At 52.8% G+C, this 26,200-nt stretch overlaps 1 protein-coding gene across 5 annotated transcripts in view; it reads right to left on the bottom strand.

Moving 5' to 3' along the window:
- kcnab2a (potassium voltage-gated channel subfamily A regulatory beta subunit 2a) overlaps positions 1 to 26,200 on the bottom strand; it is a 71,277-nt gene that overhangs the window by 16,280 nt on the left and 28,797 nt on the right. Inside the window, exons 1-2 of one of the 5 annotated variants that reach the window (XM_067239571.1) lie at positions 26,127 to 26,174; positions 22,694 to 22,974 (exon numbers count right to left, since the gene is read on the bottom strand). The exons of 2 other annotated variants lie outside the window; for them this stretch is intronic. In XM_067239571.1, the coding sequence (XP_067095672.1) occupies positions 22,694 to 22,974; positions 26,127 to 26,150 (305 nt within the window). In that variant the 5' untranslated portion in view covers positions 26,151 to 26,174. Of the gene's footprint in view, positions 1 to 8,330; positions 9,520 to 22,693; positions 23,014 to 26,126; positions 26,175 to 26,200 lie in introns of those variants that run through there. 2 more of the 5 variants (XM_067239488.1, XM_067239654.1) reach the window with 2 other exon arrangements.

Genomic DNA, 26,200 nt, shown 5'->3' with positions numbered 1-26,200 from the left:
GTCCTTTTCACTCTATAAATATACCCACCCAGACAGGCAGCTCCCGCACACGCAAACAAACACACCTCTCAGGTGACTGGTGGGGCCTGACTGTGCAGAGCCTGACTCTCCTGTCTCTCTCTCCTTACTGACTCTGCCGTCTCCTCCTGCTGTCTCCTCTCGTCAGCTCTTGTTAGTGCCTCTCCCGTCTCCTCTCCTCGCATCCTTTCCCCGTCTCCTCTCGTCATCTCCTTCCCTGTCTTCTCTCCTTTCTCCTCTCCTCATCTCCTGCCCTGCATCTTCTCCACCTCCACCCTCCCATATATTTTACGTAACATCCATTTAGGCTGAGAGAGCACCACCTACATGCTGGTCTAAAAGCAGCCCAGCTCCTGGCTCCCAGCTCCCGGCTCGCACAAGCCCGCTACCGGAGAGTAGCGCTGTATCCCCCCCCCCCCCCAGGAACCCCCGGCACTTCCAGCACATCCGCGTCTGTTGTGAACCTCCCTTCCTACACTGAGGGAGACGACCACCGCGATCTCTCCCCACACTCACATACACACACACGCGCTCTCCTCTACAGCTCCTGCAGCCTCGCTAGAGCAGAGAGGTAGGCTGAAACAAACGGGCTCATTACGCTGCCTAGCTGCCGTGCTCGTACAGTGTGTGATGCTAGCTAACCCCAACTGTGGAAACGTGATGAAAGGACTCTTTTAAATCCAGCATGGGCTACATTCCACTCCAACACTGGAAAAACAAAATGAGTAATTGCTCTGCCAATCTGCCGTCAGTTGCCATTACCAGTAAACTGGTGTTGGGAGTAGGGTTTGTGTGTGTGGGTGCGGTGGCGTGCGTGCTGTGAGAGAGTGGGGGCGTGTGTGTGTTGCTTGGTGGTGGTGAGGTTGGTGTGTATTTGTGAGGATAAGGCTGTATGTGTGTGTGTATGTTTACGTGGTAGTGGTGGGAAGGAGGAGTGTGTGTGTGTGTGGTGTTGGGAGGGGCTTAGCAGCCGTGTCAGTCCCACCAAGGGGTGTCCTTCTTGGGGGTCGGATCAGCCCCAGGCATCCATCCACAGTCTGCCTGTGGCCGCGGGCTTGGAAACTGCTTGGCAGGAGAGAAGAGGAGGGCAAACCTGGCTTCCAACCTGGGTGTGTAGGAGCTTTAGCCACCTAGCTTTGACCCTGCTTCTGATTGGCTGAGCACTACAAGCCCAAAGAAGGTTTATACTACACGTTGCAGTATGGGCTTATAGACCAAGCAGCACGCCAGCCGGCCAGATGGTAACCCACTCAAACCAGGAAGTACACGTGACGTTGCACGCTATTGGAAAGAACCAGACCAATGGGAATGTCCGTTCTATATTCGCCCATTTCCGCCCCTAGCTAGTAGCTTCACTGACTCCATCACCAGCCTTCGTCAGAGTAATGTCTGTCTCTCTCTCTCCCTCTCGTTGCACTAAGCCCATGTTCACAAACTGGGGGTGGTGAGGAACTCGGAGTGGGGAAAGTGAGTCTGTCACCAGAACTTCCTACAAACTGTGAACTCTGCACTCAGCTCAAAGCTAACTGTCTGAAACGTCTTATGTAGCGCTTCATTGCTGTTGATGAAATACTCAGCACACAAACACACACAGAACTGGGTGGAGCACAGAACAGCACATCAGTGGTGGAGCACAGAACAGCACATCAGTTGACTATGCAAGTGTCCACCTCGTTTGGGTTGGTTTCACTTGCTCGCCTCAACAATCCTAAACCTGCCTCCGTGTTTAATTTTTTTTTCCTCTAAGAGCTTTTCTCTAAAAAGCCTTCTGCAGTAATGACCCCAACCCCTGAAGCACAGACAGTTCAAAAGTCAGCCAAGCTGAGTAAATATGCTCACATTCATCTGCTGACAAAGGGTTGACCAGCAATCCGATAAGCTTATTTTATCTGGGTCATCGAAATAGCAGAATTCAGTGATGACCACTTGGCTAGCTAATCCGTGCTGCCATTCCTGCCAAAGCATGCATAACCCAACTACGGGAATGATGATATAACAGCAAATAAAAGGAGTTTCTTGACAGATTAGCATTGAGGGGAATGAAAGTGTTAAATTAGTCAATTCCAGTCAGCACACACCCGGCAGGATTAATTTGCCTATTTCCAGTGTCCTGAAGACAATAACATGAAGAAGGTTCCAGAGAGCTAGTGAAGCAGTTACCGCCTGTAATTAAACTGTATCAGTCAGGCAAGGAAAGAACAGCTGTCTGCATTTCCCCATTGGGTTTAGCACGGTCGCATCTCTCTCTCTCTCTGTCTGTCCTTTTCTTATTCTCTAGTTATCATGCTACAGTATCTATCCCTCTCCACACACACACACACAAAACCGTTGAATGCACATATTTACAAACACAAAAGGTACACAGATAATCTCTCTTTTCATCCCCCTTTCCCCCCGACCTCTGTTCATGCACACAAACACAAGCATCAAGCTGCCCTCAATACCACAAAATCCTTTGTAGCTTTTTTAGAGTTATTGCTTAACATTCCCATGGACCCGACACCACACGTGTAGAATAATCATGTGGGGGATTTCAATGTTTCTCTGTGCCACTGTACATACACAATTGTACCGGCTAGGCATGAGAAGAGTTAGTCGAGCCGCCCAGGAGCTGGAGGATTGTGTATACTGGAACAGAGCAGCACAGTAGACTACAGTAGGCAGCCGGCTCTCCTACTGTAGCCCTGACTCAGTCACGTGGCCAGTAGGAGGTAGCTAGAGGCCTGGGGAGAGATGGCTGACTAGCCAATGGCCCTGGGACTCCAGAACACAGTCCCAACACTGGGCACGCTCCAACGCTGCCGGCGTTCGCATCGCACGCCACAGCTTTTGTCACCCGCAACCGCCACCCCGGCCCACCGCTTTCACCGATGCACACGCACACACACACACACACACACAAGCACACTGGATTTGCGGGGGGGGGGGGGGGGGGGGGGGGGGGGGGTGAGGGGGGAGGTACGGACGGAGCAGAGAAGCCGACAGTACGGAGGTCTCCTTCCACTTCTGAGAGGAAGGTACACGGACACTGTATGTCACCGAGGACACCGTGGACCACCCTCCCCCCTCCCCACCGTAGAACCGCCCACCAGAAGAACACCAGAACCCCCCCCCCCCACACACACACACAACGCTTTGACATGAGCGTTGTGGATCCAACGAAGCAGCCTTCACGTGTTTATCGACACCAGCCTCACAAGCTCTTTGTGTCTGTGAACACAAACATCTGCTGAGGTGTGGTCTACCTAGAGAGCCTTCAGAAGCCATCAAACAAAGACAGCACGGGGGCGAACGAGCTGTACAGACTGTCTGTGTCTCTCTCTCTCTCTCTCTCCCCCCTTCCCGGAGAGCTCACACCTTCACAACACGGTATTGTGATTCAAACACCATCTGGTGAGTGTGAGAGCCTCTCTGGCAGCAAGGAGACTAGACTGTGTGTGAGGGATTCAGCATCTTACTTTACAACTACTGTTGTGCCTGCGGTACCATCAAATATCCTGGCAGAAGGAACCGCGGCCAATTATTGCACGACACCCGCTCAGGGAGAAGAGGAGGAGGAGGAGAAAAAGAAGAGGAGGGGGTTGAAGAGGAGGAGGAGGGAGAATTGAAGAGGAGGAGGAGGAGGGAGAGTTGAAGAGGAGGAGGAGGAGGAGGGTGGAGGAGAGAAGAAGAAAGAAAAGGAGGAAAAAAGATATTGAGGAGAAAGAAGAAGAAGATGAGGAGAAAAGGAGGAGGAGGGAAAGGAGGAGGAGGTGGAAGAGAGGCCGCTCCTCATGTTCACATGGCCACTGCAGTAAAAGATACCGTGCAGCGCAGCAGAGGGACTCATTCTCCCGTAATCAAACAGTCGGCACAAATCGGGGCTGTGTTTCAGGAAAACAACTCTCCGGAATAGGCCTGAAGTATGGGAACCTGTGTAGACGCCATTAGGAGAGGTCCATTGACAGCACAGATGATGCGCCATGAGAAACGTCTGTGTATTCAGCCAGATTGGTTACACCTACGGTGAAGCCTGCCCTCCAGAGAGATTGGTGAGGAGAGCTCTGATACAGCAGCAGTTCTTGTTGGAATGACTCCCCACACATTCACTGGCTGGCTGGTTAGCTGTTGAATGTCTGGCCGATTGGCCGGCTGGGTGGTTGGCTAGCTTACTGACTGGCTAACTAACTGGCCAGCTAGCTGCATGCCTGGTTGCTGCCTGGCTGATTGGCTGGCTGCCTGGATGGACTGGCTAGTCCTCGATGCCTTGGTTTCCTAAGCAAGACTACTTTACATAATCGTAAGCCGTTCTGCGTGCATCATTAATTCAGTTCAGACTAAAGCCATTTATCAGTCCTTGGAGGAGTGGCAGGGTGAAGGAGAATGGGCTCCCAGCCTGCTCCCAGCCCTCGGCCTGCCCACATGAACCAGTTATGCCATGCAGAGCTGCTGTCACAAACGATAGCAAGCTCATTCTCCGGCGAGGCGAGATCCTTCTCTCTGCCCCCCCTCGGCCCCGCTGTATTCTCTCTGCCTGCCCCCCCAGTTGGTATACCCCCCCCACCCTCTGCTCTTTGTCCTGTATGCTGGGGCAGTTGGTATGCCCCCCCCCCCCCACCTCCATGCCTCTCTCTTTCACTCTTCCTCCTTCTCTCCCCCTCTCCAGATCTTTGGGAGACAGGAGCTCTCTGATGGCAGTGTGCTCAGCCTTGTTGGGGGAGTCAGTAAAGCGTGTGCTGCCCTCAGGGGCAGATCTCCGGCCCCAGCCTTAGTCAGCCTCAGATCCGGCCCCAGCCTTAGTCAGCCTCAGATCCGGCCCCAGCCTTAGTCAGTGTCGGTCCGAGGCCCAACCTCAGCCTCTGCACCAGCCTTAGCTCCAACCACAGCCCCAACCTGAGCATCCACCTCCTCCTTCGCCCCAGACTCAGCCCCAGGCAGGAATGAATACGAAGCAATATACACCATCTTGAATGACTGTGCGAATGAGTTTGGTTTGTGAGGCAGAGAGGAGATTAGTGTATTTGAGATGATAGACCTATGAGAGACCACGTCCCACCCATCTAGTAGAACGACTGAAAATCAAACTGATTAGGTGAACAGGCCTCTGACAGATTGGATGTTGTGTTTTATGGGTTATAATAATATCTTCTTGGGCTGTCTTAATGCTGAGACGTAAGATGGAGCAAGTTCCATTATGTGTCAAAAGTGTGGCGTTCTTGCATTTTAACACATTTGAATACTCATTAACTCAAGCTGATGGCAAAATAAATGGTACCCCCAAAAATATATATATTACAATTACCCACCTGCTATCTGCGGTTCCCTGCTGAAACGCAGTGAGAGCTAGCAGGCTGTATCTGTGTGTTGATGACTGCTTGGTTCGGTGCTAAAATGTTCTGAGGCGGTACTGAGGCTGCGACGGCCCATTTCCAGAGCTGAGGAGCTTTACTACTGCAGACATGTGAGACAGATCCACACTGACAAGAGAACAGATTAGCCCAGGCGGCTACCTCAGACACTGGGCTTATGAAATGCAAACACACGCACACGCTACCGCACGCACACACACACACACACACACCGTTACTGTGCAAAAGCACATATGCTTAACATTCAGGAGAAGCATTCAGAATCACAGACACACACAAACACACACACACACAAACCGCCTATTCTGCCTTCTGAATTGTAATGAGGCAGCATCCACCCTGAGGCATGCATCCTCTCATTCGACATCATTAAACTAAATAGTAATTGAGTGTGTCAACATGGCTTACTACCCCTCCAGCCGATCTGATGTGAGGTCCTCCGCTGAGCCTTCCTGAGAAACATTACAGGAAGAAACCAGATCTGCCCCCATGGAATTCAATCCTGCCCGCCCCCCCCCCCCCCCTCACCCCTCACCCCCCCCCCCCCCCTCACCCCCCTCACCCCCGCTTTAGGGACTCATAGCAGCCCAGAACATCTGCTTACTGTAAACAACGTGGGTCTGAACCTGATCTGCACACCGGAGCTCGTTTAGACGTCTGACATTAGCTCGTCCTGTTCCAGAGGGACACATTCTGACCTCTCGGTCTCAGACACCTGATGACGGGAATGTGTGTCCGAACCACCTCTGCTACTCAATCAAGGCGAGCCTCTTGGCCCTCCTCGTACCCCTTCCCCCGCACCGTGCAGTGTCGGCATTCCAGGCCGTTCCGCCGTGACTCCATGTTATGCACAGTGTATCAGAGGGGATGGTAAGTGTGGGCCCATTCCAGAGATCCCCAGCCAGTCATTTAAAACTATTGATGTAAAAGCTTTGGTGACAACACCACAGTTAGATGTGTCTGCTACAGCATCAGCCGTCAGGTACGACAATTTATAGGTTGAGCTGCTTTTTCTGAAACTTAAAAGTAGCACGGGTGCTGACAGGAATGTCCCGCGGCCAGGTGACGTCAAGTATGTTGAAATGACAAATCTGAAATACTTTGCTAAATATGGTCAGTGGTTAGCCTCGCTCGCTTGCTAACATCTCAACTCTGTAAACACAGCGGTAGCAGCTGAGGCTAGATGCATACGTGTCTTTGGCCAGCCCCTGCCTCTCCCCTGGCTTTCCCCTGCCTCTCCCCTGGCTCTCCCCTGCCTCTCCCCTGCCTCTCCCCTGCCTCTCCCCTGGCTTTCCCCTGCCTCTCCCCTGGCTCTCCCCTGCCTCTCCCCTGCCTCTCCCCTGCCTCTCCCCTGCCTCTCCCCTGCCTCTCCCCTGCCTCTCCCCTGCCTCTCCCCTGCCTCTCCCCTGCCTCTCCCCTGCCTCTCCCCTGGCTTTCCCCTGCCTCTCCCCTGGCTCTCCCCTGCCTCTCCCCTGGCTCTCCCCTGCCTCTCCCCTGCCTCTCCCCTGGCTCTCCCCTGCCTCTCCCCTGCCTCTCCCCTGCCTCTCCCCTGCCTCTCCCCTGCCTCTCCCCTGCCTCTCCCCTGCCTCTCCCCTGCCTCTCCCCTGCCTCTCCCCTGGCTTCAGGTCTGTAAGTAGAAACTTTAATCATATGAATTATTCAGTTCACTCACACAAACCCTTTGCAAGTGTTTTTTTTTTTCTTTCTTCTTCTTCTGTGAATGCATTTATGCAAGTGCATTTTAAAATGTATGTGTGCTTGCTTGCTTCCAGTTAGAGCACTAGAGTAAGGGTGGGCATTTGGGCCACATGTCAGCGTGTCTACAGTATCTGTCTCTTCGCAGTGCAGAGTGACACTAAAATAACACACACTTAACTCATTAACCGAACGAGTCATTCATTTAGGAGTAATCACACAGTGTAAGCCATGACTAAAATAAGTACTCTTACTCAACCCATTAAAAAAAATTTAGTGAAAAAAGAAAGTTGAAAAGCTGATTTGCATGGGGACTTTCATATGAGCTTGGTTCCTATTGAGAAGTTCAAGCAGTGGCTAGTGTGCACTGATAAGTGAAGGGATTACCACATCAATACAGTCAGGGGAAATTAAACCACAGTGATTTAAGATAGTGTCAGTTAATCTCAAACCACTAAAGCAGAGTACGGCGGATTAAGCGGAACTGCTTTGTTTGAACCACCAAGTTTCATAGACTGCATGTTCATGCCCTGGTGAGGTGGAACTACAGACATAATCAACTAACAGACGATGGCTTGAGTCCAGATGAGGTCATCCTGTTCTACTGTCCTGCACACTATGCACCTGGTTAAACACCAAGAACCACAGAAGATTTGCACCAGGCTTTTGCTTTAGGTAAAAACAGTACGGTATATAAAACGACCCACATCTCATTTCCTCCCCATGTCACATCTGACCCATAGCCCAGTCCAGTCCTGGTAGTGGAGATGAGGATGTGAGGAGTTATGTGAGGTATACAACACCAATGGTCCTACCTACAGCATACTATCACACTAAACCAATTTGAACCTCCAAAGACTATCGTCATTAACATATCTTTAAAGTAACTACCGGTAACAAACAAAAAAGTCCCTAATTGTCACATCTGGGCTACACAAATCTTTTATCTCAGGTGAGTTCTACTCCATTACTACACAACTACAGACAGGAACCATCTCAACCTCAATAGACCGTGCCGACATTCACGAAAAAAATACAAAACACAACTCCCTTATTGTCACATTGGGATCATAGATCAAGTAGCACCACAGGAGTTGGTCCTACCAGAGGACTCAGTCCTAGTGAACCAGCAGAGTTAGTGCTATCAGCAGAGTTAGTGCTATCAGCAGAGTTAGTGCTATCAGCAGAGTTAGTCCTACTAGACTAATCAGTCCTACCAGAGGATTCGGTCCTAGCAGCAGTTGGTCCCACTAGAGGACTCGGTCCTACCTATACTTCATCCCGGTCCTCATGCTCTGCTCGCTGGACGAGGGCACGTTCTGGACGGAGAGCTGGCCCAGGCTGCGTGCCACCATTGCCACGGCGCGGAACTTGCTCCTGGTGCCCGTGTTGGGGCTGTTGGCGTTCTGCCGGTTCAGACGTTCCTCCGTGGTCCGGCTGACACCGCCCCGGTGCTCGGTGCAAACCAGCGACACCTGCATTGCGGCGAGCGGTCGGGCTGTGAGACCGCGTCCACCAGACGGAAAGCGGCGTCCGTGTACGGATCAATCCACCGCTTGGCCGGTCGGTCTGCTGTCTCGCCCCACTGAATGTGGACGAAGAAGCGACTCCGACTCCAGGCGAGTAGAGGAGCGGCAGGGGTACGGAGGGAGAGAGGGATCCCAGGGAGAGTGGGAGTCGGCCGGGTTCCGTCTCTGCGTCCTCACCCTCAGCTGGGGGGGTGGGTGTGGAGGCAGGGTGAGCGGAGAGCAGGCGAGGGTCCGGGAGAGGAGAGCCGAGTCCTGGTGGGATTTGGTTTCCCAGCCTAAAACAACTCCTCCTCCTCAGAGTGTTGCGGCTGAGCGACTGTCCACTCCCTCTCCTGCAGTCGCCAACAGCCGAGCGCCACAAACTTCACACACACACGCGCGCACACACACACACACACACACACAAACACACCACTGTCCCGGTGCGGATACAGAGATGCGCGCAAACGCGCGAAACCCCCCCTTCAAATAACGAGGTTGCGCCGGAGCGGTCCTGCGGAATCCGGAGAGAGTTCCCAGCAGGATCGGCGTTCCCTCGGTCCCTCCGTCGGTCACACTCTCGCTCCCGCCTTCACCACAACCACACCGCGAGCGGCCCCGCAGGCGGATTCCCCCAACCCCTCCTCCTCCTCCTCCCGCAATTTCCTCTTAATCTGAGCTCAGTGCTGGAGATAAGACTCTGGCTCTGCCGGGCTGCAGGGAGCCCCGGACGGAGGGGAGTGTGAAGAGAAGAGGGAGCTAACGTGCCTCCGGGTTCCAGCAGGACTCGGTCGTCGCGGTAGAGGGTCCTGTCAGGCAGCCGGGCTGAGGGCTGCACACACAGCTCCGTGGTGCTCTGAGGGGCCACCGAACATTCCCCCACTCGCAACCCCCTCCTCCGAACGTAGCCTGGATTAAACTTACATGTATGCCCCGTGCTCAGCACAAAGAGACCGGGAAAGAGAGAGAGGGAGAGAGAGAGGGAGGGAGAGAGGGAGGGAGAGAGGGAGGGATAGAGGGAGGGATAGAGTGTGCAGGCTGCAGAGAGGAGGAGAGATGGGGGAGAGTGGGAGGGGATATATGAAGAGAAATATTGAGGGAGCTAGAGTGGTGTGAGAGACAGAGAGAGGCAGGGAGGCAGAGAGAGAACGCGAAGAGAGAGAGTGTGTGAAAAAGAGAGAGATAGATAGAAATGGAAACACAGATCTATAAAAAGATAGGGAGAGATAGATGAGTTGTGTCTACAGAAGCCCTCATCAGAGGGCTGGTTTATGTCTGATCCACTTCTGATTCTGTCTTCCTGTTTCAGCAGTTTGATGCAATTCAGTGTTCTGCATGCTGGTTCGAGCACAGTCCAGTCTAAGAGGAGGGCTGAGAGGAATGTTCTGGGTTCCAGAATGCTCCGGGTTTCAGAGTGGCCTCCGGCCCCTAGACCAAAGGGGGTCGTTCAATCTACCATGACATATTCATTATGTAACTTCATATGCCATCATCTGGAGGTCAATGCCAGGACCTGGGTGAGGCTCAGCCATCCTGCAGCTGAGGCTATAACTGCGGCCGTGGCAACCCCCCCTTCCCCCCCCCCCGCCCGCCTCCTCCTCCTCCTCCACGCCCCCCCACCTCCCCACCCCATGAAGCGTGACAGCATACATAAACAAGAATTATTCTGGGATTTGTCTTTAACTGATTAATTGCATTGTCATATCAACAACACAGCGGGGAAAAAAATACAAATAAATGGAAGGAAGAAATGCTTAGACTGTGCGCCCAATTACTGCCTGTGCGCTGCGCTATTGTGGTGATGGTGATTGACAGAACAAAGAGGACGTTCAGCGGAGGCTCGATAGTGAATGGATGAGCCTGGCTTAATATGATAATGGCGGAGGGTCAAAGTGAACAGGACTGTAACTGAAGTAAACGGTGAGGTAATTGGAGTCAAGGCGGTGTTGGCTCCGGAGCGGAAAAGGGGAGAGGAGAGAGAGGTGAGGGTGGAGATGTGGAGGAGGGCGAGAGAGAGAGAGAGAGAGAGAGAGAGAGAGAGAGAGAGAGAGGAGAGCAGAGAGAAAAAGAGACAGAGAGAGAGTAGGTGGAGAGGGGAGGGGAGAGAGAGGAAGGAGGGCAAGAGAGGGTGAGGAGGGCAGAGAGAGGTAAAAGGGCAGAGACGGGGAAGGAGCCGGGAGTGCAGGGAGAGAGGCAGGAGAACAGAGCGAGCGGGAGAAGAGTAAAGAGACTGAGAGAGAGGAGAAGAGAGCCAGTAATACAATCCCCCTGCCTTATCTAGCCACAGCAGCGAGCTGGCCTGCCTGAGAGATAATTAAAAGAGATGGCGTCGGGAAGAGACAAGTGGTAGGCCAGTGGAAGAGGCAACCCCGTCAAGGAAGAGCGAGTGGACGAGAGACTGCCAACTGACAGCACTATTCTTAGAAACCTGACCTTCTGTTCTTCAGCACACTGAACTAGAAACCATGAGGAAAAACTGCAGGTTTAAAAAACTGAACCTAAAATATCTATTTGATTTCACACACTCCGGTGAAATGAACCGGTAGCGTGTTTGCCTGACCTGTGTGTGTGTGTGTGTGTGTGTGTGTGTGAGGGTACTGTACGTACGTGCGTGCAGTACCCTTCGTTTACAGCTATCTTCTTGTGCGCAGGGTCCGGCTTAGGAAGAAATGCCGTTTCTCTCTTACACACACACACACACACACACACTCTCAGGAATAACAGAGCAGTGAGGTGAGACGTATCCACCCACTCACCCCCTCTCAGCAGAAACATGACACCTCAGTCTGCTCTGCTACTGGGCGCCTGGTTCGCGTCGTACTGGTGTAGGAACGTGTGTTTTGGATTCACTAGCGTGTATTTGGCCCAGGCAGGGCAGAGGCCAGGAGAGAGGCCAGGGAGGGTCAAGAGCGGGGGACAGGCTGTGTAATCCTCCCCCCACACACACACACACATACACACACACACCGTACCCTCCCTCTCTCACTCACACACAAACACACCTTTTTCCCCCACATACACACCCACCCGCACACACACACCCATTTACACACACACACACACACACACACACACACACACACACACACACACACACACACACACACACACACAGCACTCTCAACCTCCCACACCCCAGACACACACACAGCACTCTCCACCTCCCACACCCCAGACACACACACAGCACTCTCCACCTCCCACACCCCAGACACACACACAGCCCTCTCCACCTCCCACACCCCAGACACACACACAGCACTCTCCACCTCCCACACCCCAGACACACACACAGCACTCTCCACCTCCCACACCCAAGACACACACACAGCACTCTCCACCTCCCACACCCAAGACACACGGCCGCCGCTACCAAACCACCTCGCTGCGACGGGGCAGCTGTCCCATCCGAGAAGGATACGCCGAGCGTATCTGTGGTTACCGTTGCCAGGCGCCGAGTGATCTCCTGTCCTTATCACGGCTGAGCCTCGCGCAACTCTGTCAGGGATTGAATATCCACGCACCCCATTACCTCGGAGCGAGCCGGGGTGATCAATACAACCATGCGTCATCACACTGACCAGCCGCCCGTCACCTGCGCAGAGATCAATACGTCCACAGCAACCTGCCGGTGACTGATAGGTACATGAAGTCAGCCTGAGCCACTGCTGCTTGGATCAAACATGGGAAGTGCTTGTGGAGACGGTGGAGATCCACAGCTGTGAGGACCGTCAGTCACGTGTGAGTGGATGTCCCCCTTCTCTTAAAGCAGCGCTCGTAAACCTGGAGAGGGTGTTGAGTGATACCAGGGCTGACAACAGGGATGAGGAGATACACAGTCATTACAGACATTCGCATAAACAACTCCCAATTTCCCAGGAGAGCTTGACTGAATCCTTTTGAGCTTCACCGCTCTAGACTAGGTCGCCGGGACGACTGCAGCGTGACGAGGGGACCTGGGTTCGACCCCTCCCAGTCACACACTAAAGAACACTTTCCCGCCTGTGCGGAAGGATGCCGCTGAATCTCCATGGCAACATGGAGGAGAGGTGAGCGAGAGCCGTCCGGATGTCGCTTGAGGCAGCGCACAATCATGACGGCCAGGCACCATGGCGGTAAGACTCTCCGTGCTTCAATGATCCACCCCAGGACAGGAGTGCTCACACAGCATTAACCCTCCCTGCTCCATTCAACTGTTAGCGATGAACACGGGAGAGAAGGGAGGGACCATAGAGGAGAGAAAAGAGAGAGAGAGAGAGAGAGAGGACTAGGGTGTGAGAAGGAGATTAGAGTGAGATTGAAAGAGAGAAAGAGCAAGAGAATGAGATATAGAAAGAGGGACAGAAAGAAAGGTAGAGAAAGAAAGAGAGAGGGAGAGATGGATAGAAAGAGAGAGATTGAAAGAGACATAAAAAGAGAGAAAAAGAGATAGAAAGAAAGAGCGATGAAGAGAAAAAGAGAGAAAGAAAGAGAGAGAGAGAGAGATGGAAAGAGACATAAAAAGAGTAAGACAGGAAGGAGTTGGAACACGGTGTCTGACGCGTGCAGGGTTTCTCTGTTGACGGTCACAGTCGGTCAGCATCAGCGTTAGCGCGCCGCAGAGTCTCAACTTGATATCTCAAAGTCTTACTCTGGGATCAACAATGTAGCCTTTTCTGACCCCCCCTCCCCTCTCCGAGTCTGCAAACAACCCCAACTTCAAACTACTGACGAACACTGATTCCATCTTGGTCTAATGTTACCGTCGACCTGTCAGCTGTCAGCTTGTCAATGAGACCCCGGTTCAAACCCGTTTGGGTGCGTTGGTGTACGGTGATGATACAAGCCCACAGCCCATGTCCTCCACACCCCCTCCGGACATGAGTGTTGTGACGCGAGCACACCACAGTCATGTAGCCCCTAGATCCGCTCACTAAATAATGAAGATCAGCTCATATTGATGTTCATTGTTTTCTGGTGGGGAACACAGGTCATCTGATAGTCTGTGTTCGCCAGCAGCTTCACAACTAAGCCTAACAAAGGAATATACCCTCTCTCTCTCCCTCTCTCAATTCCCATCTACCTACCTCCCTCCCTCCCTCCACCACCCCCCCCCCTCTCTCTCTCTCTCAATTCCCATCTCTCCATCTCCCTCCCTCCATCTCCCCCCCCTCTCTCTCAACTCCCATCTCCCTCCTTCCCTCCCTCCCTCCCTCCATCCATCCCCCCTCTCTCTCTCTCTCTCTCTCTCTCTCTCTCTTCCCACTCTGCATGTCTCCATCGTCCTCCCGCCTGCTACAGGCCTGGCCTCTGCTACAGGCCTGGCCTCTGCTACAGGCCTGGCCTCTGCTACAGGCCTGGCCTCTGCCACAGGCCTGGCCTCTGCCCCAGGCCTGGCCTCTGCCCCAGGCCTGGCCTCTGCCCCAGGCCTGGCCTCTGCCCCAGGCCTGGCCTCTGCCCCAGGCCTGGCCTCTGCCCCAGGCCTGGCCTCTGCCCCCTCTCTCTGAGTAAGAGCCCGGGGTGTGCTTAATCCCAAATCCAACCGACCTCCCTGGCGTCCCTCTCTATCACTCCGAGGGCGTGGATGAGGACGAGGAAGAGAGAGAGAGAATAGACCGAGCCTCACGTGTGTCTCCTCCCATCACGACCACGGCGGACGGCGGATCACACGGTTCAGGTCCGCATGCGAGGGGAGCCGAAGCCATACACAGCTTGGCACGAGATGACCGGAGGAATATCGGACCACTATAAATACACCGGAACAACGGTCTCGTGCTTGCTCTTGTCCGGTGCGTTTGGCTGCCGGGCAGTACACACACTTTCACATTTGTGCGCACGCACGCACACACACACACACAAACACACAAAGCTTGACAAATGGCTGGCTCTGCCCTCAGTACAGCTGGGGGCTTAGCCAATCAATAATGCCATATCATAATGATGCCTCTGGGGAGAGTCTCAGATGCCAAGCCCTTTACTGTAGTTCTAGCCTCCTGCCTCCCCCTAGCCCCAGCCTCCTGCCTCCCCCTAGCCCCAGCCTCCTGCCTCCCCCTAGCCCCAGCCTCCTGCCTCCCCCTAGCCCCAGCCTCCTGCCTCCCCTAGCCCCAGCCTCCTGCCTCCCCTAGCTCCAGCCTCCTGCCTCCCCTAGCCCCAGCCTCCTGCCTCCCCTAGCCCCAGCCTCCTGCCTCCCCTAGCCCCAGCCTCCTGCCTCCCCTAGCTCCAGCCTCCTGCCTCCCCCTAGCCCCAGCCTCCTGCCTCCCCTAGCCCCAGCCTCCTGCCTCCCCTAGCTCCAGCCTCCTGCCTCCCCTAGCCCCAGCCTCCTGCCTCCCCTAACTCCAGCCTCCTGCCTCCCCTAGCCCCAGCCTCCTGCCTCCCCTAGCTCCAGGTCTAGCCTCCTGCCTCCCCTAGCCTCCTGCCTCCCCCTAGCCCCAGCCTCCTGCCTCCCCTAGCCCCAGCCTCCTGCCTCCCCTAGCCCCAGCCTCCTGCCTTCCCCTAGCCTCAGCCTTCAGCCCTCTCCAGACTGGCCTGGTCTTGTGTCTGTCCCTTCATTTAAGAACCCTCTGATCTTGAATGTCTTCATGTTTACCGTCTGTGCAGACCATCCAGATCTCTAGGCCAGAGATCAGTGAGGACCTTGGCCGGTTCTGTCCAGACTGCTTCAGCAGGGCTGTCTGTCTGTCTGTTGAGCTTGCTGTGCTGACAAGTACATACTGACTAGCACTCCCGTGCTCAGATAGGAGAGATTCCTTTGAAGCCAGCAATCAAATCGGGGTATTAATGTCTTAAAATAACTCTCGTTCCCTGCCGGGTAAGTATTCTGCATCTCTTTCTCTCCGTCTCTCTCTCCCTCTCTCTCTCTTCAAATGTGTGAGAAGTGTGTTGGGCGTGTGTAGTGTGTGTGTGTGTATGTGTGTGTGTGTAGGAGAATGATGCAGACTCGTGTTACAGCTACTCAGCTGTCAGGACGGCTTTCATTTCCACTGACTGAGGCTTTAATTGAACAACATTAGAGAGGGACCCGAGCAACTGAGATGGACAGAGACAGATAACTGGCGGAGGATGACTGGCTGGCAAAGCAATGAGTGAGGCAGGGTGGAGAGGCAGGCAGGGTAGAGAGGAGGGAGGCAGGGTTGAGAGGCAGGGTGGAAATGAGTGAGGCTGGGCGGAGAGGCAGGGTGGAAATGAGTGTCAATAAGTATGTGAACATACAAAATCATTTTAAGTACACTTCCAATTATGTAGGAAAATATCAATGTAAAGAACATGTATTGGGCTCTCATTTAAATACATTATAATTCGATTTCAGTTTTTTTCCTTTTGGGTAGAGGGAACTGGGATCACTGCTTATGTAACATGGAGGGGCCCGCTGGGCTGCACTGACTGTGTGAGTGTGTGTGTGTGTGCGTGTGTAAGAGAGTCCATGTGTGTGTGCGCACGTGTCTGTGTTTGTGAGCGAGCGAGTTCCGCATGTGTGTGTGTGTGAGCAATCTTAGCATGTGTGTGTGTGAGTTCCACACACGGCCCAGAGGAGAGCAGCGGTGGCGGCCATGCAGACCCCCCGCCCCCCCCCCCCCCCCCCCAGAGCGAGGGCTTGTGTAACACGGTGTGAGCCACTGGGCTGAACTGCAGTCCATCCAGGAACCACACCGGAGACCCTCATCTGAAGACACGAGATGGAGGTAGGGAGGAGGATAATCTGTCCTCTCCTCCAGTACATCCGCTCTCCTGTCTTGGGGAGTTTGTCAGCCGCGGGCCTCGTGGAGTGAGGAGAGGGGAAGCTTAGTCACTGCAGCCTAAAACGGTCCCCCTTGTTCTCTCAGGACTCGAAGCTAGAACCTTCTCACTGAATTTCCACTGAATTTCAACTGGAGAACTCCTGCTCTGGGGATCATAACTAGCAGGCCTCGTGCTACCAGTGATAAACATTTCCTTTGTCACCTACTACTTGTAACCCGAGCCGAGCGATACAGATGGCAAGAGGCCTGTGACACTGCTGAGCTGACAGGGATGGATAGAGACACACGACACCTGGAGCGTTGTGTCACTCCTTAAGCTTAAGATACGCCTCGCTCCTCGGCTCCAAACACCTAAAGAGCGTTTTCCAACTCTGCATTTGGAAAGTGTCTACATGGTCCAGGATCTGGGGGGGGGGGGGGTCAAACCTGGGTCGAGAGCCAGCTGGCTTTCTTCCCCGGGGGGAGATGATTGGGTGGCCGACTCTCAGGGAGGCAGAAGAGACACACACACACACACACTAACCCCCATCTCCCAGGCCGGATCACAGATCACACGGTCAGCTAGCTGGGTCCAACTAACTTTGGAGTGATACCCACCTCTACGGTTACAGACAGTAAATCAGTGACCTCCGTATTCACAGTGGCCTGCCCTTCTTACTCAAGAGCTGAGGAGAGATTGGGTGACAGGTGCTGTTCTAGCTTCAGCTAGACCGGATCCAGAGCTGCCAACCCCAGGGGGCCTCAATAATACATGAGACACAAACAGAGTGACGAGGGAATCTTCAGAGGAACAAGTAGAGCAGAAAAAGAGGGCTACGCATCCTGGCCTGAGATGGAGAGAGGGAGAGAGAGAGAGAGACAGATGGAAAGAGAAAAAGCTCAAAAGAGCGAAAGAGAGAGAGAGAAAGAGAGCTGGAAAGAAAGAGAGCTGGAAAGAGAGAAAGAAACAGACAGAGCGAATGATAGAGGGGAATGGTGCATGAAATGAAAAAATCTATACACAGGACAATTAAAGGAAAGTTGTCAGGTACAACAGATCATCACAGAAACCCAACAACCCTAACCCAAAGTATTATCTGACCATCCTCCAAGACAATTAATAAAGGTTAAAAGTGTTACCAAGATAAAAAGCCTATCAAAGCTATCAAGGCTATCAAACTAATACGGCCATCACGCTAACAAGGCTATCACAGCTAACAAGGCTATCACAGCTAACAAGGCAAACATGGCTAACATGGCTATCAAAGCTAACCAGCACACTGGACAAGAGGTTATCCGGACTTGCTATCAACTCCCACTGTAGGGACTGAGACTACATGTACTAGCAGGGCAACGTAGCATGTTGTAATGCGAACGTAAGAGCGTAGCAAGAGTGTGCAGGCAGATCAATTATGATTATCCAGAGTGGCCAGTGTTTGTTTAGGAAACTAATTAACGTCAAGGACGGCATTGAAGAAATGAAAATGTACAGTATACATTATTCATTGAATTGTTTTATCATTTCTAAACTACGCGGCTAACATTGGGAGGTAGGGGGGGAACACAGAGTCCAGAGAGAGAGGCGGGGGAGCTCTCCTCATCCTGACACTGCTGCAGGATTCCTTTACAGTAATGTCCCTGCAGCAACTACACCCACCCACCCACCCACAAACACACACACTAAACCAAACATGGCCGTGCCTGAGGACATCGTATTCAAACAAAAGATGTTTGTAAACATACATAGGAATGTGCGTACGTGTGCATTCGTGGAAAATGAATTTGTGGAAAGTGACAAACGTGTGTGTGTGTGTGTGTGTACATGCGTGCGTAGTGACGCGTGTGCATGTGCGGATTGTTTATGTGCATGTGCTGGTACGCGTGCATCCATGTGTGTGCCTACTTTAATGCAAGCGTGCGTGCGTGCGAGCGAGCGGGCGTGCGTGCGAGCGTGCGTGTGTTGGTGAGAGGGCGTGTGCGTGAGGGCCACAGGGGCGTGTGGAGGCCCTGCGGTGACAGGAGGTGACCTGGCGGGGTCACCTGCCCACGCTGCCACCCAGCCGGGCGCACACAGACAGCCTGGTGGTCCGGTCCAAGCACAGCACGGCACAGCACACGGCCTGGTCACAGCCCGACAGCACACATCCCACTATATCACTACCCACAGACGAGATCGGAACAGGCCATGCTGGATTGAAGAGACGAGTTCTACTCCAGCGAACATGCCTCTGTTTATGTTTCGATGAATGAATTGGAACAAACTTTGTTCCATTGAAGGGACTAGAGTACGTTCTACTTCGCTGAACACACTGCGTCGAATTACACACGCTAGAACGAGGTATGCTCCTCTGATGAGTACAGTTCAGGTCCTGCTGTGCTGACTGGTAGAGACAGAGGAGCACAGAGGGGTGTTGATGCAGAGCTACTGCCACCTAGAGGTGAAGACCGTACTCACACTTAAGGAGCACATTAGTTCCTGATATGACACCATATATGAGAAAAAATAGTCAACGAAAAATATCAAAAACATGATTCTGAGGTACTGGGCTTGAAACAAGTGAAGAGAGCAAGCTAATATAGACAGCTACCGGCCAAACTGTGGTGTCTGGGAGGAGGATAGCAGAGGGAAAGTGGGTACTGTGTGACTGTACTGTGTGACTGGCTGTAAAAGCTGTGGCTAGGCGAGGTGGAACGTGGACACAACCTAGTGGTCAAATGCATTCCCTGCAAAGGGTTGAATACAGCACTGCTGTGGCCACTGACCGTTCCATGAAATCCAGAGACATCCTTTTTTTTTGTGTGGAGATAACGGTGTCTGCTAAATGGAATTAAATGTAACATAATGGGGAGCTTTCTTGAGACTAAAGTAGCATCATTTTCCTTCTCTGAAAAGAATAGCATTAATTAAGAGCATGAGCACAGTGCATTAATGTATATGTGACGAAGGTTCAATGTCCATTAGTGTGTGATTATCTATGCAGACAGGCTGGCCATGATCAATATCTCTGTCTCCCACTCTAAGGAGAGAGAGCTGAGGTCATTTCCTCTCCTCCTCCCTCCAGCCAAGTCAAAGGTTCCCCTCCATTAAATCCTCACAACCCCCCTTACCCCATTACCACTCTCTTTCCTACAAGCCCCCCCCCCCCCTCCTCAGCCCTACCCCCCTCATCCAATCACCTTTATCCACCCCACAACCCCCCTCCCTCCCCACCCCCACCTCCCTCAACCAATCACCCCCTCTTCCCTACAACCCCCACCCGTCCTCCCTCACCCCACCACCTCATCTGGCAGTCGAGGTCAGAACAAGTTGTTCTGACCTAGGGAGCCAGGTGGCTGAGCGGTGAGGGAATCGGGCTAGTAATCCAAAGGTTGCCAGTTCGATTCCCGGTCATGCCAACTGACGTTGTGTCCTTGGGCAAGGCACTTCACCCTACTTGCTTCGGGGAAAATGTCCCAGTACTTACTGTAAGTCGCTCTGGATAAGAGCGTCTGCTAAATGACTAAATGTAAATGTAAATGTTCTCCAAGACACCAGAGAAAGTTCTCCAAAGTCAGTCACACACACACACACAACCACTCACTTGTATTCAGTCTCAACACTGGACACTACAACCACTTGTTAAGCAGAGCATATAATCCTCCTCAGACAGGTAGATAGGATCCCAGCAGGAGATCTTTGTGGGAAGGGAAACAAGTGTTCTACATTTACTGGGAGGCTCGTGTTGACTTCAGTAACAGGCCTCCAGCCTGTTTAAGCACCGCTAATGTTAATTAAGATGGAGCTCAAAGGGATGCCATGCAATCCTAGCTAAGCAGCTGTAAGCAGATAGCTGCTTTAATTCCTCTGAGTGCTCACTGCACTAAACCTGCACCTGTGTTTGTGTGAGAATGAGAGAGAGGTTGATAGACAGTGTGTGTGTGTGAGACTGTCTTTGTGTGCGTGTGATAGACAGAGACACAGAGACACAGAGAGACACAGAGAGACACAGAGAGACACAGAGAGAGAGAGAGAGAGAGAGAGAGAGAGAGAGAGAGAGAGAGAGAGAGAGAGAGAGAGAGAGAGAGAGAGAGAGAAAAAGAGAGAGAGACTGTATGTGCATGAAAGACATGCCCCAAGCACACCCTGCTCCGAGAGCGACGTCGTATGAGATCTCGACCTCGCAAAAACCGCACACCTGAAATAGTCATGAGCAGGAGTCAGAGGTTGTGTGTACCCGCTGACCCAATTACCGTCCTAATTACAAGATGGCCATCGATGAGGACACAGGAGCTAGCGAGGCCCTGCTGTGTTAGCCTCCTACACACCAGCTTATGTTTCCGGAAAGAAACCAATACTGTCACAGTGTCACGCCACAAACCAGACTCGCATCCAACCACGCAAGGTCCCTCTGCACCCCAGGATGGACCCAGGTGAGAGCAAGGGGGACACGACCCAAGCTGGGACCCCGGGCTTGGAAGCTCCTTGAGGGGAGAGAGATTAGCAGGGACTGAAGCTGATGTCACCCTGCCTGTGGGCTTCACCAGTGTCCTGGGAGCAGTACACTCTGCAAACCGATCCAAGCACTTGCTCCCTATTGAATGGCTGCTGTATGGGGAATGGCTGGAGAAGGAGAGCTTTACGCATGATTCTCTGGGATGATTACCTGGTTCTGTGGGTCAGACTATAGGGCGAGGCACCCTGCCTGTTAATGGTAACCTGAATCTCTTTTTTTCCCTCTCTCTCCCTCTTATTTCCACGCTTTTGTCCCTGTTGATCTCCTTTTCCCCGCGATAATTATTTTTCCTTCTCTGTCCCTCTCCCTCATTCCTCTCTCTACCTCACTTTCTCCCTCTCTTCTCTCTCTTTACTATCACACCGCTCTCACCTTAGACCGTCATGGAACGTTGACTGAGCTTTAGTGCAGTGCTGCAACACACACACGCACACACACACACACACACACGCACGCACAGTAGTTGCTGCCAAATTGTTGTGCCTAAGGACAACAGAAGCCCTCCAGCATATCTGGCTCCCTTTCCCTGAGCAAACCACACCACATTGTGACAATGCTCTGAACGACCTTTTGACCTTCAGTGAAAACATCCATCAGGGACCCGTGTCACAACAACAGCCGCTCACCCAGCTCAGGGCCCCGGCTCAGGGCCCCGGCTAGCCTTCCTCTGGCTCGGAACACCACTGACGCACCCACGAGATACATCTGTTCAGACAACAGCAGGTCAGTTAGCCTAGACTGTGGTAACGAGCCAATTACACAGACAACTCAACAACAATGTTGAGTTTAAACATTGTGCCTGACTGCACAGTACATCAGGGCTTTTGAGTGTGTGTGTGTGTCAAAAGGGACATAAACACACAACCTTGACTTTGAGTCCGCCATGTTGTCACCAGATGAATCATATCAAACCTCGATGCTTCATCTCTGAAGGATCTTTCACTGTAGAGAATACACATTTGGAAGGCGCTCAGAAACTAGGGAGGCGAGTCCAGGGGAGGGGGGTCCCCTGCTCCCTGAGCGAGGGGAAAAGGAGCAGAGAAAGTTAGTTTGAGGGAGATTTTTAAGGGGCCAGGTAAATCCTTCAGGACCACTCTGTCCTTCCCTTCCTGTTAGTCTAACATGCCAGCAGCGACCTAGATGATTAAAATAAAACCCCTGCCTCCAGCCTGCCATAGCAGTAGCCCGGCCAGAGGACACTGTGGGCACGCTGCACTGATGCTACGCTAGCTAGCACGGGCACATCTCCAGCACTAGTGCCACACGGTCACTGTTACTACCACCTGCATGCGGATAACATCTTCCTGGTTGCACAAAGTCCCATACTCACACGAGTGCTCTTTCACCTGTGGATTTATTCACGTGTTTTACTGGGAGAACCACATTCAGTTGCTTGTGGAGTCGTTAGATGGAACAGTTATGAGTCAGTTCCGGAACATGGAGATGATGAAGTCACTGCAGGGTGTTGACAGCCATCATTAGCACTCATCCATCTAACCTCAAACTGTCCAGACTCTCTCACTCAAACTTTTCATCTCTTTCTGGTTTATCCACATCTCCGTACTGACCACCTCTCCCCTGGTACCCTACAGAGCACAGTCACCACCTCTCCCCTGGTACCCTACAGAGCACAGCCACCACCTCTCCCCTGGTACCCTACAGAGCACAGCCACCACCTCTCCCCTGGTACCCTACAGAACACAGCCACCACCTCTCCCCTGGTACCCTACAGAACACAGCCACCACCTCTCCCCTGGTACCCTACAGAACACAGTCACCACCTCTCCCCTGGTACCCTACAGAACACAGTCACCACCTCTCCCCTGGTACCCTACAGAGCACAGTCACCACCTCTCCCCTGGTACCCCCCCCCGTCCAACCTCTCATCCAGCCTCCCCCTCCTCCCTCGTCTCCCTCTCCTTCTCTCTCCTACCTACCTGTACTTCATGCCTGTCTTGTAGGACACGCACTCCTCCAGAGCCAGGCCGTTCATCTTGAGGAAGTCCTCCATGTTCTTGACCTGCGCGGCGGCCCTCTGCTCCCGGAGCCTCTGCAGCTCGGCCTGGTCGGCGGGCCGCGGCTGGTTGAGGCCCTGGTCCGAGTGGTAGCGGCTGATCCCGCTGCGGATGCTCTCGCTGTATGACATGGACAGCATCTTGCCGCTGCCGCCGCTGCTGCTGCTCTTGCGCACGCTGCCCGGCACCGCCGCCTTGGGAACCTGCAGGTTTTCGTGACCGTAACAGGACTGCCGGCGCATGGGGCCCCCAGGGGGGCCGCCCGCGTAGCCCCCCGCAAACATCTCTTCCTCCCCCTCGGCCCACCACCACCCCCCTCCCGCCCCCCGCTACCCTCTTTCTTTCTTTCTCCTCCTCCTCCTCCTGCTGTTCCCCCTCTTGCTGTTCCTGGTCTTCCTGTTGTCGCTTCAGCGGCCCTCGCGGTTGCGTCGAGGTGCCGACAGGAAAGTGGGGTCAGGGACGGAGCCGAGGAACGAGAGGAGAGGAGGAGAGGAACAGGCAGACGGCAGTCTGCTCCTCCTTAAATAGTACCTGCTCCGAGTGTGCTGCCACAGAGGAGGCAGTGCCGTCTAACCCCACCCCCAACACACACACACACACACCCCAACCACACACACACACACACATCCCAACCCCCGCCCCCACCCTGTAATCAGAGCCTGGCTCCACCCACCCCCTCCAGAGCAGGCTCACAGTGGCAGGGTTACACCAACAGGTAGGGTGCATTCAAGGGGCCAGACGGATGGGGATTAAGAAACAGGGGTATGGAGAGGACAGGTGCGGGCCAGTCAGAGAGCAAGGAGGAAAGAGAGAGGGAGGGAGAGAAGGTGAGGCAGAGGAAAAAAAGAGCGAGAAGGCAGGGCAGACGACCTAAGACAAAGAGAGACAGAGAGAGAGAGAGAGAGAGAGAGAGAGAGAGAGAGAGAGAGAGACAGAGACAAAGAAAAAAATAGGAAGACAACCTAAGAGAGAGTGAGAGACACAGGGAGAGAGGGGAGAGGGAGAAAGAGGGGTTGAGCGTGGGGGCATCTGTCAGCCTGAGGGCTTGGCGGACATGGGGGAGGAAGGGAGAGTGGAAACATTCAGCCATGCAGCAGGCGCTGGGCGGGGCCGAGCCAGAGGGTTCTGGGGACTTGGTGGTCTCATTTCTAACCAGGCTGGAGAGCCCAGAGAGTCGCTCGCTAACAAGAAGCCAATCGACTCTGACCGTCACCTCGAAATAGCCTCTACGCATGAACCACGCTGTCTCGCATCATCTCCACAGTGGCCCCTGAAGATATGTGAAGATCAGTCTCACATAACTGTGGTCTGTTAGACTGCCACTCCAGATTCTAGAACTGACACAAATCAAACAATAGAGAACCACTCACCGAACGGCCAGTTCCACAAAAACGACCCGTGACATTGTCACAAGGGTAGAGAGAATTGCGGGGGGTTGTAGCGTAGCTTTCAGTGCCCTGGATGCAGAGAGTTCTCCTGTCCAGCAGGGGTCAGTGTTTAGTCTAGCCATACCGAACAGGCTGACTGGCCAGGCCATGGAGATGCTGCACATCGATCCACCCTGAGCAGACAGTCTACTGACACGCCTGACACCAATCACTGAATGATCAATCACTGGATTATCCTCGTTATGACTGTGTTATCATCATTATCATTACCAAGCTTATTATAAGCTCATTATCATCACTGATCTTTCGCTGGTATCATCATCATTTTCACATATTCACCGAAAATCTAGTATTGAATTGACAACGACAAACTTGAATTTGACAACCACAAACAGCACACATAACTAGGGCAGAAAAGGTCTATCGTCATCATCAAAGGTCTATCACTGCATCACCAACATGATCATCGTCGATGATTCAACATCAGAACCTGCATGTGCTGTGTTAATAGCATCAAAGCAGAGCAATGTCTCAACTAAACTGTCGAGGTTTAGGAACGTCGCATCAAGTTAATAAAATCATCTTAGAGCTCATGAAGATCACATATCCTGGCAACCTGACAGATGGTTACAACAAACCCTCTTTGTGCTCAATATAATCTCGACACTAAAAGATCCACATTATTTTATTCCATGGACCATTAGTCTGGGGACTATTAGTCCGAGTAGTTCAAATCAGAAATCACACGATGATTCATTAAACACAAGCAGCACCTGATCCTCAGGCAACTTGTTACCGGGCGGACTTGCTGAGGAAGGCCCCTGGGACAAAGCTGTTAATGATTCTTTCATCATCTATTGGTGGATACCGACACTTCGACACCTCTCTCATCTTTCCTTCGCCTCATCACCAATCAGCTGCAGCATACCATCGAAACACAGACACCATTCCATAAGGATAGGCTTGATCAAGTCGCTTGAAAACAGACAAAATGCTTTCCCCAAATCACTAGACAGCCTAGCCATTATGACCACCACGCACCTTAGCCATGACCACAATTACACAGCCAACTGTAGCCATGACAACAATTACACAGCCTACTGTAGCCAAGACAACAATTACACAGCCTACTGTAGCCATGATAACCACCACACAGCCTAACAATCATCCCCTCCACACCTTCTTCCTCACATCTGTGTGTGTGCATCTGCCAAATTAGAGCTGGTCGATTTACTGACAAGGGGATATGATAAATCAACCTAGTCTTCTATCAGGACCATGGAGCTTCTCTTACAGTATCCCAACAGCTACAGATCCATGGTTCTCACTGGTTCTCCTATCCTGGGCAGAGAAGGGTAGGCACATACTTGGCGGGTGATTGGATTAAACATCTGTCTATCACAGGTTACCTAAAGCTGCCAGTACTCCTCATAGGACGCTGTTGGACGGAACCACTGTGGTTTTGGCTCAAACGAATACCATGGAACTTGACAAGATATGTTCTTGAGTGGTCGTGATACAGCAGTCTAGCAAAGTTAGTTTCTCCCAGTCCACTGGTCCAACTCCCAGTCCACCGGACCAACTCCACCCACAGAGATGCAGAGTTTCTCCCAGTCCACCGGACCAACTCCACCCACAGAGATGCAGAGGGAAATGGGCTCCAGGCCAGGCAACATGCACCCGCTGGCATCATACACATTCGCACCCACACACACTCAAAACTAACTTGCTCACACTCAACACACAATCAAAACAACACAGTCATTAATCCACGACACACATACAACACCCTTTCACACACACAGGTTCCTGACACACACACACAGGTTCCTGACACACACACACACAGGTTTCTGACACACACACACACACACAGGTTCCTGATACACAGACCCATCATCCCAACACACACACACACCAAGAGTGGGTTGCACATCCACAGGCAAGATGTCAAGGCTAACACTCACCTTGGGTCTTGGGCTTCGGCTCATGAGCGTGTGCCAGTGTTCTCTTATAAACACACAGAGCTGCAGGCCACTGG

Source organism: Osmerus mordax, chromosome 1, assembly GCF_038355195.1.
Source record: "Osmerus mordax isolate fOsmMor3 chromosome 1, fOsmMor3.pri, whole genome shotgun sequence".
Classification (NCBI taxonomy): Eukaryota; Metazoa; Chordata; class Actinopteri; order Osmeriformes; family Osmeridae; genus Osmerus; species Osmerus mordax.
This window is presented reverse-complemented; position numbering and strand designations above follow the sequence as displayed.